Genomic DNA, 20,646 nt, shown 5'->3' with positions numbered 1-20,646 from the left:
TAGTCATCAAGTCACCTTCTTGTTAACAACAATGATATATTGTAGTCTGTATTTTCAAAAACATTATAAAAAGATAAATATGAATAAGTTGGAACAATGATGAATTTCTAAAGATTTTGAAGGATAGTTGGGATTTTGCATTCCAAAGAACAAGTATTTGAATTCCAATGGACAAGGCAGGAGAGATTATGTGCAAGAATTGAACTTGGGACTTCATCATGGAGGCAAAACTGAAGGAGGATATTTGTAAGTAGCCAGAACAGCTTCCAAGTTGGTGTGCTCAAGTGGATTCCGTAACGATGGGCCAGACAAAAAGATACTAGTCATGGTACCAATTTGATCACTTGCTGGATGTTACACTTTGGAAAAATCACTTCACACCTCTGATTTTTTATATCTGCATCTATAAGTGTGATTTAAAAAATACAACTTTCTCTTAGTTTTGGGGATTATGATAATTAATTGAATCTTTAGAAAAATATGAAATGCTCTAAAGTACTTTTTTTCAATGCACTCTGTTATAACTAAAACCCATTATAAAACATGGGATATATGTGAATTGCAAATAAACCAAATTTGCTGATAACCACTGCCCAGATTCCAGCTATAGTAATTTACACTCTGTTTTTAGAGGAGAATAAGCTTTATGCCTATTTGGACTGAAGGAAACTTTCCAGAATAGTTGCTTTCCCAAATTCAAGGACAGCCTCTTTACTTGCTTTAAGAATTGTTGGTCTTCTATTGTTTTTTTGTTCTTTGTGTTTTTCTTTGTGTGTGTTTTTTTGTGTGTTTTATTTTGTTTGTTTGTTTTTTTTGTCAAACACACAAATTCTAAAATACTGTCTTTTACTTTTAAAACCAAAGGCCAATATATGCATTGTATAACAATATCTGCATAAATGTATATTAAAATATACTATATTAATTGATGTAGAGAAAGGGATGTAAAATCTTTTATTATTGCCATTCCTACCAGGGGGGGAAAGCTCTAGATATGGATTGGTCTAGAATAGTTAGGTTAAGGCGCTGTGAAAATTTTGTAAAATTTAGAACGTGGACTTGTCAAGATTTCTGTTATTATGATCCTTATGTGGGCCTTCATAAACCATAATGATGACTGGAGGGACAGAGCCCAATTTTTAGGAATGCCTCATGCTTTCCTCTGAAGCTTTGCCCTGAACTCAGGCCAGCTCTCTCTGCCAGAAGGAACAGAGAGAAAATGTATTTCCTACCTGTGGATGTGCTGGTTCCTTGGGGTAGGATGGAACTGCTATGCTTAAGCTACCTGGCTTAAAAAAGTCACCAAGGCTCCCAAGGATGTGCACCTGTATCCACTACTGTGATCCAGATTTAGGAGGCCCATTTATGTGAGCTCATCATTCTCAGCACAAGTTAAAACTTTAATTTTGGCTTTATCTCTCAGATTTTATCCATGACTTTCTAATTTCCAGTCTTCATTCTAGACCCTCCCCTCAGTTTCTCACTGACTTGGCTACTAGAACGCAGACTTTCTTCATCCTCTCATACCAACCTCATCTGACCTAACGGCTGGTCAGCTTTCACTCACCACTTCAGGTCAGGTGGCCCTGATGCAAGGCAGGCAGCTGGTTATGTAATAGAAAGAGTTGACTTTTTCTTTTTTTTTTTTTTTTTTTAATAATTTTTATTTCTTAAAGTATTACAAAGAGTATTACATATGTCTCCTTTTTCCCCCCCATGACATTCCCCCAGCCCCTACCCCCCGCCCCCCCCCCGCCCTGTGTTTTGTGTCCATTGGTTAATCTTATATGCATGCATATAAGTCCTTCAGTTGGTCTCTTAATCCCCCCCCCAACCCTCCCCAGGCTCCCCATTGTAGTTTAACATTCTGTTCAATGTTGCTCTGCTTCTGTATCTACACCTGTTCATCAGTCCATACTGGTCCCCTTTATTTGTCCCAACCTCGCTGGAGTAGTCTCAACCTCACCAGGGCCGTCTGAGCCTCACCAGGGCCGTTTCAACCTCACCGGGGTCGTCCCTACCTCACGGGGGCCGTTTCAACCTCACCGGGGTCGTCCCTACCACACCAGGGCCGTTTCGACCTGACTGGGGTCGTCCCTACCTCACGGGGGCTGTTTCAACCTCACCGGGGTCGTCCCTACCTCACGGGGGCCGTTTCAACCTGACCGGGGTTGTCCCTACCACGCCGGGGCCGTTTCGACCTGACTGGGGTCGTCCCTACCTCACGGGGGCCGTTTGAACCTGACCGGGGTTGTCCCTACCACGCCGGGGCCGTTTCGACCTGACTGGGGTCGTCCCTACCTCACGGGGGCTGTTTCAACCTCACCGGGGTCGTCCCTACCACACCGGGGCCGTTTCGACCTGACTGGGGTCGTCCCTACCTCACGGGGGCCGTTTCAACCTCACCGGGGTCGTCCCTACCTCACGGGGACCGTTTCAACCTAACCGGGGTTGTCCCTACCACGCCGGGGCCGTTTCGACCTGACTGAGGTCGTCCCTACCTCACGAGGGCTGTTTCAACCTCACCGGGGTCGTCCCTACCACACCGGGGCCGTTTCGACCTGACTGGGGTCGTCCCTACCTCACGGGGGCCGTTTCAAGCTGACCGGGGTTGTCCCTACCACACCGGGGCTGTTTCAACCTGACCGGGGTTGTCCTTACCACACCGGGGCCGTTTCAACCTGACCGGGGTTGTCCCTACCACGCCGGGGCCGTTTCGACCTGACTGGGGTCGTCCCTACCTCACGGGGGCTGTTTCAACCTCACCGGGGTCGTCCCTACCTCACAGGGGCCGTTTCAACCTGACCGGGGTTGTCCCTACCACGCCGGGGCCGTTTCAACCTGACTGGGGTCGTCCCTACCTCACGGGGGCCGTTTCAACCTCTCCGGGGTTGTCCCTACCACACCGGGGCTGTTTCAACCTGACCGGGGTTGTCCCTACCACACCGGGGCCGTTTCAACCTGACCGGGGTTGTCCCTACCACGCCGGGGCCGTTTCGACCTGACTGGGGTCGTCCCTATCTCACGGGGGCTGTTTCAACCTCACCGGGGTCGTCCCTACCTCACGGGGGCCGTTTCAACCTGACCGGGGTTGTCCCTACCACGCCGGGGCCGTTTCGACCTGACTGGGGTCGTCCCTACCTCACGGGGGCCGTTCCAACCTCACCGGGGTTGTCCCTACCACACCGGGGCTGTTTCAACCTGACCGGGGTTGTCCCTACCACGCCGGGGCCGTTTCGACCTGACTGGGGTCGTCCCTACCTCACGGGGGCTGTTTCAACCTCACCGGGGTCGTCCCTACCTCACGGGGGCCGTTTCAACCTGACTGGGGTTGTCCCTACCACGCCGGGGCCGTTTCGACCTGACTGGGGTCGTCCCTACCTCACGGGGGCCGTTCCAACCTCACCGGGGTTGTCCCTACCACACCGGGGCTGTTTCAACCTGACCGGGGTTGTCCCTACCACGCCGGGGCCGTTTCGACCTGACTGGGGTCGTCCCTACCTCACGGGGGCTGTTTCAACCTCACCGGGGTCGTCCCTACCTCACGGGGGCCGTTTCAACCTGACTGGGGTTGTCCCTACCACGCCGGGGCCGTTTCGACCTGACTGGGGTCGTCCCTACCTCACGGGGGCTGTTTCAACCTCACCGGGGTCGTCCCTACCACACCGGGGCTGTTTCAACCTGACCGGGGTTGTCCCTACCACACCGGGGCCGTTTCAACCTGACCGGGGTTGTCCCTACCACGCCGGGGCCGTTTCGACCTGACTGGGGTCGTCCCTACCTCACGGGGGCTGTTTCAACCTCACCGGGGTCGTCCCTACCTCACGGGGGCCGTTTCAACCTGACCGGGGTTGTCCCTACCACGCCGGGGCCGTTTCGACCTGACTGGGGTCGTCCCTACCTCACGGGGGCTGTTTCAACCTCACCGGGGTCGTCCCTACCACACCGGGGCTGGTTCGACCTGACTGGGGTCGTCCCTACCTCACGGGGGCTGTTTCAACCTCGCCGGGGTCGTCCCTACCACACCGGGGCCGTTTCGACCTGACCGGGGTCGTCCCTACCACACCGGGACCGTTTCAACCTCACTGGGGCCATCCCAGCCTTACTGGGGAAACAGGAAGTTTGGCCCTCTGTCCCCTGCCGGCGGCTCCCCACTAGACAAAATCTCCAGGCATTCCTGGTGGTTGAACATCCAGCACTCCTGCCCTCCACCAAGTGCACAGACTGCCTGTCTGCTGTCCTGCAGCGCCCCACCAGAGACTGGGACCAATGGGCATGTTTGTGCGCTTGCTGGTACAGCAGTTCCACAGTGCCGGCCGAGTCAGGCCCAGCCCTGGCCGGCCCCGGACCCGACTCTGCCCCCCGATTGCGTCCCTCCCAGATGCAAGGAGCTGAAATCTGCAGCCTGCTGGGATGGGCTCTGTACTTGGTGCTTCAGCACATCCTACTCAGTCTCTATGCGCTTCTTTCTATGCGAGGAGTTGAAATCTGCAGTTTGTTGGGTTGGGCTCTGTACTTGGTGTCACATCCTACTCAGTCTCAATGTTCTTTCTCTCCTTCCAGTTGTAGAGCTTCCACTGGGCCAAGTTTCCCATGGTTCTGTATGATAGGTGTTTGTCTGATATTTGGTAGTTTCGATGTTGTTGTGCGAGGTAGCACGCACAGGTCTCTTCCTTATGCCGCCATCCTGGTTCTCCTGGGTCTGCTTCTTGAGTGTGTCTCTCATGGCTGCGAGCAGTTGAAGTCTGCAATTTGTTGGGATAGGCTGCAAAAGCGCAGGTGGGTCTTTTTGTGCACCTGGCACAGCTTGGATGGGGATGTAAATTGATTAAGGCTGAGACTCAGGGAGTCGCCATGGCGGAGCAAATAGCACTGGCTGAGTCTCCGCGGCCCCTTGACTCTCTGCCAGGGCTTTGTGTCCCCCAGTGCCGGCGAGCAGCTGTGCAACAGAGTCTCCCTCGCTTTCTGATGGCTGCAAGGCCGTGCTGCCTCTCCCCGTAGGGTCTGGTGCTTCATGATCCCGCCTGAACCAGCTCAGTGGTTTTGAAAGTTTGCAGAAGAAAAGGCGCTTCTACTTGTGGGTCTGGCACAGCCCAGATGGGAATGTAAATTGCGTAGGGCGGGATCACAGGGAGTCGCCGGGGCGGAGACTCAGTGGCCCCTTGCCTATCCAGGACACCAGGACTTTGCGTCCCCCAGTGCCAGCGAGCAGCCGAGCGCCAGAGCCTCCCTCGCTTCCTGACCGCTGGAAGGCCGTGCCGTCTCTCGCCTTGGGGCCTGGGGCCTCAGAGACCCGCCCGAACCAGCTCAGTGGATTTGAGAGTTTGTAAAAGCACAGTCATTCCCTCTTGTGCCTCTGGCACAGCCCTGAGGGTAGGGCGGGGTCACAGGGAGTCACCAGCATGGATGAAATAGCGATGGCGGCGTCTCGAGCCCCTCGCCTCCCCGGGACACCAGGATTTCTTGTCCCTCGGTGCCGGCGAGCAGCCGCGTATCAGAGCTTCCCTCGCTCTCCGACCACTGCAAGGCCGTGGCCGCCTCTCCCTGTGGGATCTGGGGCCTCAGAGACCCGCCCCGAGCAAGCCCAGAGGATTCGAGGGTTCGTAAAAAACCGAGAATCCATTTGCAGCCCGCGTGGCATGTGACTGCGTACCTCTGGTTTTGGTGCCTCCGTAGCTCCCACTCAGTCTCACTGCGCTTCTTTCTTTTCCTCCAGTTGTAGATCTCCCACTGGGCCAACTTCCCCATGGTTCTGAGTGGCGGTTGTTTACTTCATAGTTGATAGTTTCAATGATGCTGTGAGAGAGCAGCACACACAGGTCCGCTCCCTACGCCGCCATCTTGGTTCTCCGCGAGTTGACTTTTTCTTAGTGTTAATCTAAGCAAGGGAATGTTTGGGCCAAACCAAATAAATTCTTAAGGACTAGCTGCTATACAGTCATCTCCAGATTTAAGATGAAATAAAGATATTTGATGTATTAGGGAGGGTTAGCAGGTTCATCTGTCACCCAGACTTGATTAGGAGGTTTGAATTCTAAATCAGAGGATTCCTAAAATACTTTTCTTTCTCATGACCTTGTCTGTCTCATTGTAAGACATGTGTATTATTGATAGTATTTCTAATAATTTTCTTTTAAACTTTCTACTTATTTTCATTGTCAATGGATATTTTCTTTAACTGAATTACACTCAATGAATGCCAATAAATTCCCTTCTCATATTGGTGGATATGTAATCTATTGTTGCTTATTGTTTTAAAAACTAATTCTGCATTTTATATTTTTTCTCATGTACATATATATGTAATCATTTTGTTCATATTTTAGTTATCCTTTTAATGGATTGGCAAAGAAATAGAAACCTAGATATATGTATATATGCATGCAAGGTGAGGCAAAAGTGGTTTACAGTTGTTCATATGGAAAATAATAGAAAATTAATAAATAATACATGAATAAACTTTGTGCTTTGCATACTCACAGCTGTAAATCTACTGTTGCCCAATCCTGCCTATTCAATTTTGCTCATTATTAAACCTTAGTCAAAATATACTGGAACGAGTTATCGCTAGTGGCTCCATTGAGGCTTGTAGAACTCAATTATACATGTAACCCGTGTTTTCTATTTCTTCAGATAATCCGGAGTCTGCTCTACCTCTCTTCCTCTGTATTGCCTCCAAATACCACACTTCCAGGAATAGTGACTGGATTTATCAAGTCCACGTATAAACCAAAGAAGTCTGTTCAAGTGAGAATCTGTCAACAGGTAAAGTTATACTCCGTTTTCTTGATTATGCCCACAAATAAAAGCCATAAGTTGTATAAAATATTATAGAATTGAGCAAGGGACAATAAATGAGGCCAATGAGTGTGTCTGATTTGGACCTTGACCATTAGTCATCTCAAGAGTTGTTAATAATGAACAGGTGACAAACTTGAAAGTATAATTTTTCAAGGGTTAATTGGTCTTGAGTTCACTTTGCAATGATTTAGTTAAGATATCATCAGATTTCAATTTATATGGAAGAAACAAAACAGGTAGGAGATAAGGAAGTGTTAAGAGGTATATAAATAGTGACTTGTAATTTGTAGTATGTGGTTACAATTAAAATTAAGGAAATATGCTATAAATAGAAAATAAAAGATCATATACTAAGATAAACTGCTAAATTGTGCAAAGAGGAAAAAAAACAGCTCAATAATATAATGGTTTCACTTTTTTCTTTTTTTAAATATATTTTTATTGATTTCAGAGAGGAAACGAGAAGGAAAGAGATAGAAACATCAATGATGAGAGAGAATTATTGATTGGCTGCCTCCTGCCCACTCCTCACTGGGAATCCAGCTGGCAACCCAGGCATGTGCTCTGACCAGGAATCGAACCGTGACCTCCTGGTTCGGGCAATGAGTTCACTTTTTCTGTGAGCATAGATTTCTATATGTAAAATAGAAATCTCAACATCAACCTAGCTCATTAGTAAATGTTAATATTAATATTTATAACATAGTTGAATATTAGTAAATTTCAGTATTATTCACTTGATATGGTTATCTAACAATGTAGAATTAAAATTAGTTAGAAATGTTATTATGACTCTTGAAATGACTGAAAAGTAAATCATCCAGTTGTATTTTTAAGTGTTTACTATAGCAGATGTAATAAAAGCTATGAGTTTAAACTCATGAATTAATAATGAAAGATTTTTTTTTTCCTTTATACAGCAGGAAAATTGCAGAATAAGGTCTTTAAATTTCATAATTATTTGTACGCTCTGATAATAAAATAAAGTAGATGCCCACATAAATGCCCTTTGGTATTTCCTTAGTATTCTCCCATGTTTTCAAAAAAGATATTTTCAAGCAATAAGAAGTTTGACTACTTTAAAATATACTAACAAACTTCACTAATATGTAAATTCATATTCTTCAGACAACTTTCAAAGGTTGATTGCTATTTCCAGCTCATTTAACCCACATGTACAACATCTCTTTTTCTTTTTCTTTCTTAAGTATTAATACTTTAAAAATATATTATTTCCAGTGCTCCTGTGCTATAAGCCGAAATTCAAATTAAATATATAGATAATTTTGTTTATTGCCAAGAAAGCAAAAATTATTACAAAAGCAGACTGTAAATATACTGAAGACATTCAAATCTTTCATGTCATCAGCGTGTATCAATTAGTAGAACAGGGCAAATAAATGGTGATCAAATACTTAAAGTCCTAATTAGACTAATTACACAAGAAAAAAATATCAAAGGCGTCCAAATCAGAGTGAAAGAAGTAAAATTGTCTCTGTTTACAGAAACCCAAAGATTTTGCCAAAAACTATTGGAACTAATCAGTGAATTCAGTAAAGTTGCATAATACAAACAAATATTGGTGTTAGGGAACAAAGTTGTTTGTAATTTAATGTCAATTATATGAAATTATGTGTGATCATTGTTTCCACAGGAGAGTGGGTTGTAAAACAAACAGTTATGTTCCTCGGCATATCCAAAAAGACAGTACCTTTCTTTTAATAAACAATAAAGTACTATCCATTTGACTAAGAGAATATCATTGCTACAAAAAATATGTAAAATCTTTCATTAAAACTTTTTCTAAACCTATAAGATTAGAAATTGTATGGTTTTAATGACCTAAGTTAACTTTAATGCAATTCCAAGTTGGAATTGCATTCTTATAGGTTTAGAAAACAGATCTGTGCTAAAATATTTTTAAGTAACCTCAGTTATTTTTTTTCAGTAAATGGTTATATAAAAACTCAAACATTTTTGATTAAAAAAATAATTTAGTTTTAAGTGATGCTAGCTCCATTTTCTTTATATTTAGAAATCAGATTGAGATTGCTCTTATTTTTTTTGGTTGGTACTTCAGTACAGATCTGAAATCTTAACTTCTCTTCAAGTAATGTTTGCTTCCATAAACAAATTAAATGCTTGCAGGTCCTAGCACATAGCAGTCAAAGTTACATACCTCATTCCATTATTCAAGTTCCTTTTCTGAAAACTTTCTGAGTACAAGGGTATTAAAAATATTCATGAAAGATGATATAGTTTTAGCTATAACTGGAAAATACTATTTATTTTAATGTCGATCAAGAGTGAAATATAAAAATGAAAATAGGGTTTAAATCTGTATTTCATTATTTGAATACAGGTTACCTGAATTTCAAAGAGAAGAGCAGAAATGCCACCACCTGCAGGTGGCCCACCACTACACCCGCCTCCTGATGGAGGATGGGGCTGGGTAGTGGTTGCAGCATCTTTTATCTCCATCGGATTTTCATACGCATTCCCGAAAGCCATCACAGTATTCTTCAAAGAAATTCAGCAAATATTCAGCACTAGCTACAGTGAAATAGCATGGATATCATCCATTATGCTGGCTGTAATGTATGCAGGAGGTAAGGTTCTTTTGAATAAACATAATTCTGGATTAAGAAAACAATTCGTCCACCCCACAGTGTTGTACATGTAGCATTTTGGTATAGTAAAACCCTGTTTTCATATGAGCCACTTAAAATCAACTAAACTGGTAATTGGAATGGAATTTTTAAAAATTTTAGTGATTCAATATCATAAACTATTCACATCATTCTGAATCTTACTAGAATAGTTGTTTGAATGAGGATTTCTTTGTACAAACTAAGATTTACTAAATTATGGACCTTCTAAGGGTCCATTTAATTTGGAATAAAGTCTATAGACTACAGTGTTAGTATCATCTCTTACGATTGCTACAGTTAGTAGAAATGTGTTCTCCTGAATGAGAAGCTGTGAATGTTGTTGACAGTTGATAAGCCAAGGAAGTACTTCACCTTAAGCTGTGAAAATGGAGTGTTATTTTGTACCTTTTGGGTCCATTCAGGTTTGCATGATTGAAATAATTCTTTATCTCTGTACTCATTAAATATGACACTTTAAAATTTAAATGGTTGCCTGACAATTATCTTGTTACATTTCATATTCAAATGAGGATTATTCATGAGGGATAATGAATAAATCAAAGTACCATGTCGTTTCTGAATGTTAAATATTATATATGTATATATAGAAATGAATTAGTGCATTTGTATGCCACCTATGTTCTTTAAATCAATTTCAACAGCAGAGCAGACTGTCTCATAGATTTTTTTAAGTCATTTATTGAAATATTTAGATTTGAGTTTTCATTTTTCAATGGCATATGTGACTTTAGGAGACAGGTATAAACTCAGAATACACTGCTTAAAGTACTCATACAAATCATCTAGTGGAATTTGTTTCTTTCCAAGTGAGGATAACATGGCTCATAGTGATCAAACTATATCATTAGTAAAAATATACAATATTTATTAGTATTAAATTTCAGCTAAGACCTCTCTAAATGTTTGCTGTGTGTCATATGACCTAATCTTCTTAATAATCTATAAAATAAGTATTAACTTCTCTCCATTCTATAGCTGAAGACATAGAGAGAAAACAAAATGTATTTCCAAGTCAAACAGCTCATTAGTGGGAGATAGAAATTGAGACCCTAAACATTTCATCACTGTGCTGTTCTGCCTTTCTCATATCTCCATCTTTACCTAAAGAAAGTGACAGACCTAATTCAGGCGTTTGCCCACCAAAGCCATTTGTTTAGTGACATAATAATTATTCTTTAGTATACTGTCTATTGTACACCAGGTAAAAATTTGATCCCCCAGTAATCCTGTGTGTGTTTGTGTGTGTGTCTGTGTTTTCCACTTTTCTGTATGTTAGCAATTTTACATTAATTAGTATATGTCTCCCTTACCCGTTTGGTTCTGTTAAATTGGTGCATTTTCCCCCAGTAACAATAGGTATCTTTAAAATGCTATTTGGCTATGTCATTGAAAAATTCTGCTCCTAAAACACTTTCTGAGATCCTCCTTCGGAAGTGGCTTGAAGGCTTATGACTGCTATTTCTGATGACTGTAGAAGTAGTAGATATTGTGCTTCAGGTTTTCTTTCTCTATCCCAGGGGTCAGGGTTCTTTATAATGATTTGCTAGAGAAACACACAAAGTCATCTTGTCTTGAGCTCCACAATGTGCTAATGTTAAGATATGTTGCCCACCCCCCGCCTCCTTTTTAATACAACGGAAACAGATTCCTTTAGTGAATTAACAATTCTATTGAATTTAGAATTCAGGTCCTTTATATTCATAATTTCATGTTGAGTAGATTGTTGATGAACTCATAAGCAAGAAAAAAATTATATAACTTTTTAATTAAGTCAAGTCTTAATTGACTTTATTAGTTTTAAGCAAACAACCTCAAAGTCCCAGCACCTTGCGGCTATACTAGTTTATTTTGCTCAAGCAGTGCATTATCAGGCAGTGTTTCACCCAGTGGCTATGCCATTGCGTAAGGCTTTGTAGTGTTCCTAAATCTGCTCCATCTGGACAGAGAATGAATGCCGACAGCATGGAAGATCAATGGGATATTTTAGGGGCCAGATCTTGAAGGAAAAAAAAAGTCATTTCTGCACACATTCCACTGGTTAGAACTCTTTACACCTCCCTACCTAGAGGCACGGCTTGGGGTTGCTGGGAAATGCAGGCTTCCTGTAGCATCCAGTGAGACTCAGACAGAGCTTGATATCCCAACGATCATTCTCCATTCAGTGAAAGTAGGGTGTGTTTATTTTTTCTTTAATATTTGAAAGGTCTCTATTTATAGAGGCCTTTTAGAATGATGATCATAAAATGAATGCAAAGACCGTAAGGTGAAAAGGCATATAATTTACTATAAAGCATGAATCTCTCTACCAAGTGACTAAAATATCCTACTCAACATAATGCTAATTGCATTAGCTTATCGAACATCTAAGATCTGACACACTCATTAGGGCTTAGCACTCAAGCTATTAATCACCATGGTGGGGTCACTGGGTAAGATGGAGTGTGGTCAGAGGCCTGGCCTATGATGTCAGGGCTGGAGTCTCTTGTAGTAATTAGTTGGCATCTGGGCTTTGGTAGCAAGGTATTATCTTCCCTTCTGATGTCCGCATTAAAAATGAAGCTAATAATATGTATGCGGGAAGGATGGGCAGGAATGCAAATTATGTTTATCCCTTACTTCATTCTTAGAGTAATGGCATTAAGTTACACAACCCATCTGCTTGTCCATATGGTCTCCTGAACTTCTAACGGATTTCAGCAATAGGTCAAACAGAGTGGTCACCCCATTAATAAAGCACTAAGTAGAGGTAGAAAACATATTAAAATTCAAACTTTCCACATTGTTTTAAATGGAAATGAGGATTTATTTTGTAAACAGTGATTACACAGGATTACCTTTTAGCGCAATCTTTAGCTTTGTTACTCTATCAGAAGATAATGTGAAAGGGGTTAGCTACATAATTACTGAATACAGATTTGGAGCTGCCAGTATCTGTGATGACCGCATGTTGTTTTTCTGGGGATGTATTTGTTATGACTTAGAAGACTTAGCCGTTTTGGAGAGGGGGGGGTTGGCCCTGTCTTCTTGGTAACTTACTCTTCTGTTTTATGTGAGTGGTGAGCACCATTTGTGCTAAAGCAAGGGTGATGGTTTCATGATGCACTGCTCTACACAGGAGACCGAGTGTTAGACCAGTGGGCTTATTTTACTGGAGGCCAAGAAGCAAAAAGTTTTAGGCATAGAAGGTTGGTGACCATAATATACAATGTGTATTTTCCTATTCTTTTTAAAGTCTAAATAAATGTATTATATTATTTTGCTTTATGCTTTAAATATTTTTCAGAATAAAGGAGACAAAGTAAGTCATATAGGGCTGTATCTTAGCTTCAATGACATGATAAAAATTTTTATTCCGTACCTGTGTTTGAGGTACCAAAGGCTTTCATCTTAGCTTCACAAAAACTAGAGAGAACCGGGTACACATGGACAGTCCTGGGCAAGCAGGCTGGGTACTTCTTATGCCTTAGCCACAGTAGATTTTTTTTTCACCCATGAACACAGATATTGCTGAAGTTTTCCTAGGAAGTACAGTACAGTGTGGCAGGAACTGTTATGCTCACCATTCATCCAGGGCCTCTGTGTATTTTGCAGCTTCTTTACGTGTAGGTTGAGGCCAAGTGACTGGTTCTGACCAATGAATTGTGAGTGGAGGGATATAGGCCCCCCCCCCCCCCCCCCCCGGACAAGGCAGTTCCAACTGGTATACATCTTCCTCTTCCCTCTTCCCTACTGCAGCAGCCTAATTTCATATGACATGGCTACAAGGGGAAGGTCCTGGGTCCACTTATACTTTGAATGAGTAAGAAACATTTTGTATTATGCTTCTGCGGTGTACTATGCAAAACAACCTAGGTTATACTGATCAATACAAACATGGAGGGTTAGATTGTTGTGTAGCTACAATATACTAGTAAATTATGTAAATCATGAGGGGGGACTAGTACAGACTATGGGATGACCTTACTCATTTAACTTCTGTCATGAGAAGGTTTGTAGGTGTGCTACTTCTTCAAATCTCTGTTAAAGAAGAGGAAGCCTTCAGTATCTCAAGAAGTGAAAAAGGAATTATAAATGGAAATTATTATTGCCAGTTTTCCTGGGAATAAAAATGAGAGGCAAGTAAGGCACAGAATTAGGGACCAAATCATGCCCATGCAGCTTTCTACCATTAAAGGTCTCTTTGTCTCTCTCTCTCAGACAGGAACATGAGAGGAGGTAGGGATCAAGAGCAGATTGCAAGAATGCTCAGCCCTGTGAAACTTTTCCAGAAGATACTTTCCCTACGGAGGGATGATAATCCAGTTCAAATAATATTGAGATATTAGTGAATGTTATTATTTTCAGCAGAAAACAAACAATTTAAGAAACTTTATTGAAATATTTTTATGTTTTAGATTGCGAACATTTCACTTACTAACTTATAAAAAATGCTACTTGCTCTAAACTAAGTTATCATATCATTACATATGTTATGCACTTGTGTTTTAGTTGCAAACAACAGAAACCTGATTCAAAGCCCCTAAGGTCTAATGAGAAATGTTCCTGCAAACACATCAAAGGAGCAGCATAGGTACCAGCATCTTCCAGGTCAACCCGCACCAGTGATTTCTGTCTATCACATTGCTCTCTCCCCTCTGCTTTCTCCAGTGGGGTGACCTTGTTTATGTCAGAAATTATAATGTCAGGATTTTAATGTACATAAAGTACCGAGGTTCATATTTAGGAATTTTTAGTGTTTGATTCCTGATAGTTGTTCCTGTTGGCTGTTGTTGATCTTGATATTAACCACTATAGAATAAAACCAAAGATTGGGTACAAGGAAGATAGTTCGTCAGACTAGGGCAACCTGTACCAATAAAGTTTGGAAATACAGGATAAAGTAAGAAATAAATAGGTCAATAATTAGTTCTAAAAGAAATCCCAGGGCCTTTACTCATATTTGCTGTAACATTTCCCTTCTGCATCCTACTATTCAGGTGGTAAAGTGGACAATGGTCATTCTCTTGGGGCCATTGTATGCCTTTAAAAATCCTTCCTCTGTTTGAGGGATTCCCAGCTTTCCTGATTTCCCAGGTAAAAAGCTAGAAGTTCACTTTCTCAGAATTCCTTGCATCTAAGGCACCCAGGACCCATTAACATAGTGAAGCAAGGCCAGGTTAGATTCAGAAACTACTGATGTGTAGAAACAGATGCCTCAGATGAGGTGGTTATTGATAGTCCATGATCCTAAAGCAGCACAAAGTGGTGTCAATGTTTGGAGCCACAGGATTTGTGGTATCAGCTGTGGGGGTATATGGCCATTGGTGGCAGCAATGGTGTACCTACTGGAGCAATGAGTTATTAATGTGATTTGGCCAGTGCTATGTACTGAATTGTACCTCCCCTCCCCCAATTCATAAGTTGAAACCCTAACTCTCAATGTCACTATATTTGGAGATAGGCTTTTAGGTGATTAAGGTTGTATGAGGTCATGAGTAGGGTCCTATCCAATAGGATTGATAGCCTTATAAGACAAGAAGAGAGAGAGAGATCTCTTTCTCTCTATGCTACACACCAAAGACGAGCTGTGTGAAGACATAGCAAGAAGGCAGCTGGTTTGCAAGGCAGGAAGAGAGCTCTCACCAGGAACCAAATTTGCTGGCACCTTGATCTTGGACTTCCAACCTCCATAACTGTGAGAAATAAATTTCTGTTAAGACATTCGGTCTGTTATATTTTGTTATGGTAGCACAAGCTTACAAATACAGGCAGTGTCAAGCTTGGTTTCTTCAATTTCCTTCGTACTCTGTGAATTGCTATTAGTCCTTTCTTCTTTAACTAAGTAGAATAGATATATGATAGATATATGTGGGGTCCTGGTGCCATCTAGCATGAAATACTTTCTTGAACTATATCGGTTAATTTGAAAACTATCCTATAGATGTTTCTTTTAGAAGAAGGAACCATTATACACTCCCTCAAACAGCATTTCTAATAGGATTGAGAATATGCAACAGGTGTTTTGTTTTTTTTTTCAAATAACTTTTCAAAGGACCTTATAAAAATTGAAATTTTATGATTTTATATACTGTGAGTGACTTAAGTCTCATAGGTTGTATCAGAGAATTGGAAATCCGCCCCCCCCGCCCCCTTTTTTAAATCCTCACCCAAGGATATTTTTTTAATTGATTTTAGAGATAGAGGAAGGGAGAGAGAGAAGGAGAGAAAACAAACAAACAAAACATCTATATGAAAGAGAAACATCCATGGGTTGCCTCCCATATGCACCTGCAACCCGGGTATATGCCCTGACCAGGAATCGAACCCACAATGTTTCATTGTGCAGTATGATGTTCTAACCAAATAAGCCAACTGGCCAGAGCTGGAAATACCCTTCTTTCTTAGTTTTAACAGTAGTGGCTTTGGCTGAGTAATTGCACTATTCCGGAGAAGTTTCTAAATGCTTAATCCAAATGTCTGTTCTTGAGCAAGAATTTGTTCGTCTGGTTAGAATTACAAATGCAGATGTGGGGTTCATAGGTCTGACCTTAGGGCGAGACTTCTGGCTGTGGCAGAAACTCTAGCTTTGCCCAATTATTGCTCAAATATCTGTGATCAGCAGAGGTGGGGATATAAAAGTAATCCAGTATCATAATTGGGGGAAAGCCTTATATAATCCCACTCATTCATTTATTTGCCCTACAGATAGGCACTGAGCATCTGCAGTGTGCCTGGTACTGGCTTGGGTCTGAGAAAGCCATATCAGGCCATCAGGCACAGGCTGTGCTTTCATGATCTGAAATAGATATTTTCACCTTTATTCAATTACACTTATGATACAGACAAGTAAAGGAACACAGTCGTTGCCATGAAACTATGTAAAAATTGAATGTCTTATAATTGAGTGATCAGGAAATGTTGCTCTGAACTAAACTTGAAGGATGAGGACACAGCATTAATCAAAGGAAGGGAAATACTTCAGACTCACCTGATCTCTACAGATGATGAGTAAAACATATCTGTAAATAAGACTCTGAGTGAAATCTGAGTAATGAACAAAGGGGAACAAAAGGAAAAACATTTTGTATGTGTAAGTGATTTGGAGTTTCTTTTATTTTTTCTAAACTTTCACCAGGAAACCCAATATTCATGACTTACATTGATATAGAAGCAGAAGAATCGTCTATAGACCAAAATCATGAAAGCATAACTTTAATCCTTTTAATTAAGATAAAAGAAATCAGTAAGTTAAAAATATTTGAGATTTTTCCTCAACTGGTGCAAACTGTTTTAATACCAGTGGGAAAATGAAATGGTATGTGCTGTGGAAATGACAGTTGTGAAATCCCTGTGGCACAAATAACAGATGGTTGCTTATTGGACTTCTGGGCAAGAACTGGGCTGTGGAAGCTATTTTTGAAACATGTCTGTCTCAGTGTTGCAGACTTCTGTGATCTCCCAAAGAGTGGACATGGATCTAAAGATTGAGAAACTTTTAAAAGCCTCTGGATATTCTTTGATCCTTGTTGTTTGGGACAAACTTTGTTTTTTTCTCTATCAGAAACATGCAAAGTGATGAATTTCGATAACCTTATTTAGAGTGTCCTTGAACACTTAGAGGTTGTCATTAACCTTCCAAATGCTTCTTGGGTACAAGAAGTATTTCACGATTAGTTTAAAGTACATGGAAAATATCTATGTTGAGTTAGTTTTGCCTTTTCAGAAAAAGAAAAACAAGTTTAATGAGGTGACTCAGATACAATAAACTAAACCTTTTCTCGTGAACATTGCTCCTGTCAAGAAATGATATTAAATACCTTTATGTTGTGGCCAAAATATTACTAGAGCTGTTCCTTAAATCAGACATGATATGTCTTCGAAGGTGGATAAGCTTTCCAAGGGCAGCATAACCTCTGCTCCCTAAAGTTGGCTCCCATATCATTTCAAACACAACTGAACTAGAAGCTTGAGGCAATTCATGAGAGTTTGTGGAAGAAATTACGTGCCCTGGCAAAATAACCTGGACCATGTATACTATTAGCATTCCAAAATATGCTTGTGGGAGAAAAAAACAAAACCATTTTTATTCACTTTGTATTTATATTTGTGACCTCTTCTTTTGTCTCTTTGACTAGTTTTATTCTCTTAGGTAAAATGAATGAAGCAGCCATTAATGTTTTATAGATTTGTATATATAATGAGTAATTATTATATGTAGATTTTTTAAAAAAATTTTTTATCTACTTGTGAAAGTAGAAATGCTTTATCTTTTCTATACTTTCAGCATTCATGCTCCCCAGGGGAGTCAGTAATAGTGGCAGAAGACTATCTCACAAAGAATCTGAATTTCTGTTTGGTTTCAGACAATACTTTTTGTTGCATTAGCTAAGTCATGAATTTATTTACCATAGGATGAATTTAATAAGGCCCAAATTAAATTAGCCAACTGTTTTTACTTCAATGAAACATAATATTCATGACCTTCCAACTGTACCTGTTTTTTGTTTTGTTTGTTGTATTTTTCCTAAGAGGTGTTCCTTTCACTTATTTCTTTGTAGTGCATAATCATTGGTTTTGAAGTGAAGATGAAAAACTGATTTTTTAAAACTAAATTCCTAAACAAAAGAAGCCTCCCTCCCCTTCTAGAGGTACTGTCACCTAGTGGAATAGTGGCATAGGCGATGGAATTGGATTTGGCTGTGTTGAGATTGCGGTGCTGCCACTTACTAGCTGAGTTGTTCATCATGTTACTTCATGCATCTCTGCTTCAATTTATTATCAACAAAATGTCCACGCTCTTTTTCGTGTGTGTGTGTGTGTGTGTGTGTGTGTGTGTGTATGTTTCTGTACTTTCTATAGTTATTTTTTTCATCTCAATAAGAAAGAACAGTGCAGTTATCTGGGCAAACATCCTTACCATCCACACCTATGTATGTTATGTTCTATTAAGGTAATGTCCCACCGTTGAGGTTATGTAAGCTGTTTTGAAAACTCAAAATTATCCAAAGACCTGGACAGCATCTCCAGTGTGGAAACTAGGAAAAATGGGATTAAAAAGGAAAGTATCATTTGATAATACCTACTTTGCCATAGATTTCAACCTAAAAGGATTATAGATATAAAAAGATTCATCTGTTACTTAGATGGCATTTTACCTATCTTTCTTCTAGAAATTGTCTAAATTAGATGTTTTAACTTTTAGTCCATGCTTTATGCTCTGTCTTCTAGGTTTCTTTTTCCTCATTTTTTGTTGTTTTTAATGCAATAGGCTGAGAAAAGCTACCTATAATAATAAAAGCGTAACATGCCTATTAGACCGGACGAAGCTGGGGCTGCGAGGGAAGCCTGGGTCCCAGGTCCCAGAGGGAAGCCGGTGCCAGCAGCCAGGGGAAGGAAGGCCTACCCTTGCACGAATTTCATGCATTGGGTCTCTAGTCAGATATGTGGAGAAATGAGTTGCAAAATCCATTGTAATTGCAAAGAAACCATTGCTTTATCTTTTAACTGTGAATGGCTGTGTAGTTTTTTAAGAGATTCACAAAACGAGCGCCACATAGGATAACATGATTCAACCAGAGAAAATTCAAAATAGAGAAGTGAAATTGATCAGAAACATATTTTGTGAGTTTGTATTTGTCTTTGAAATAGAGAAAACCTCTACTATCAAGACAGACAAATTAGATTTTTTTTTTACAGAATAGAAATACCAAGTCTAAGAAGAGATATAATAAAACAGTATGAAGTCCTGAAGGGTATTGATTATATGAATGGATGTGTTAACTAAATTCCACAATATTGGAATTTCAGTGAGAGAGGAGCAAAAAAAGTAGGGCCTGAGAGAATTCTGAAAAGATAAATTTTATATTAGAATAATAATTCAATAGAATTTATGATCCCAATAAAAATGAATTTTACCAAATTTTAGCAGAATCAAATAAAGTTTTGATAAATTTATGAACGATAGATCTAGATATAAATAGAAACAACTGTATTTAATGTATATTCCTTGTCAATCCATCCTTATTGGAGATTGTTGAATTATGAACTTACTAAGAGTAAGATAGCGTGTTAATCTTTCAAGGAAATGTTGGAAACCTCTGTCTGACTTTAAAGTTCATATTTCTGCTTACTTTATGTTTTAATTATATAAGAACTTCCTATCACTATACCTTATTCTTTTCTCTCGTAATCTCCAGGTTGGGATAATGTGCAATAACCATATATTTCCTCAAATCCATTGTGGCATCATTGTCAAAGAGCACAGAATTGGAAGGACAATAGATTTGTCCTAGTTTAGAATTTCCTTGCGTTATTGTTATTTATGTACTTATAGTTGACTAAAATTTCTTATTAGGCCATGTTTACTTTTTCTTGTAGCACATATTTATGAATTTGCTCTGTTTGCTTGAAATAAAATACTCTTGTGAGCACATAGTTCTCATGCTAATAAAAATATATCTTTCTATTACGCAAAAGAGCCAGTCATGATAGTGTGAACATCTGATGTCACTAAAATAAAATAGAGAAAAGTATGTATTTGAAGCCAGGCAGACCTAGAAATTTTCTGTTTCCAATATCTCCTTAAGCATCTTATCTATCCTCTCTGAGCTTTAGTGATTTCTCTACAAAATGGGAGGGAATTGTGGACTCTAACCCAGATATTTTGTTGTAATAACAAAAGGAATGCATGAAATAGTAATCATCATCATCATCATCGTTGCCATCGTCACCATCACTACCATCTAATGCCTCTTCATAGAGAGCCTCATTCCCATGTTTGTGTTCTTCAACTTGTCCTTACCAATAACTTCAAACCTTCATAATCTCAACTTTCTAATATCTTACTCTTCACCACCAACTCCTATCTTCCAGCCCATTTCCTTCAATACCCCAGCTCTACTATCCCTCCAACTCCACTGGTGCTATGCATCTACTAATACTGCCACACTTACCACTGCTCCTTTCATGCCACCTTTACCCACCCTACCTAACCAAGTATCAGATTCCATGATTATCACTTCCTTGCATACAGTTTCACTCACATACCTATCACTTATGTTTCTATATCCCTTGATGAGACCAGGCTGGTTAAAGTTGGCTCTCCACCTGCTCCTTGCCTACATCTGCACAGCTGGATGGAACAGAAGGAAAATGTGCTACAGGACTGACTGACTGGCCTTTTTAAAGTCATGAT

At 40.6% G+C, this 20,646-nt stretch overlaps 1 protein-coding gene across 5 annotated transcripts in view; it reads left to right on the top strand.

Annotated features, from left to right (window-relative positions):
* SLC16A7 (solute carrier family 16 member 7) overlaps positions 1 to 20,646 on the top strand; it is a 377,073-nt gene that overhangs the window by 302,327 nt on the left and 54,100 nt on the right. For 4 of the 5 annotated variants that reach the window (XM_070409837.1, XM_070409838.1, XM_070409839.1 and 1 more), the window contains 2 exons: positions 6,634 to 6,765; positions 9,164 to 9,410. The exons of the other annotated variant lie outside the window; for it this stretch is intronic. In XM_070409837.1, the coding sequence (XP_070265938.1) occupies positions 9,194 to 9,410 (217 nt within the window). In that variant the 5' untranslated portion in view covers positions 6,634 to 6,765; positions 9,164 to 9,193. The remainder of the gene's footprint in view (positions 1 to 6,633; positions 6,766 to 9,163; positions 9,411 to 20,646) is intronic. 5 annotated transcript variants of the gene reach the window in all.

Source organism: Myotis yumanensis, unplaced genomic scaffold (assembly GCF_028538775.1).
Source record: "Myotis yumanensis isolate MYYU_CA2020_CCGP unplaced genomic scaffold, mMyoYum1.0.hap1 SCAF_3, whole genome shotgun sequence".
NCBI classification, from domain to species: Eukaryota; Metazoa; Chordata; class Mammalia; order Chiroptera; family Vespertilionidae; genus Myotis; species Myotis yumanensis.
This window is presented reverse-complemented; position numbering and strand designations above follow the sequence as displayed.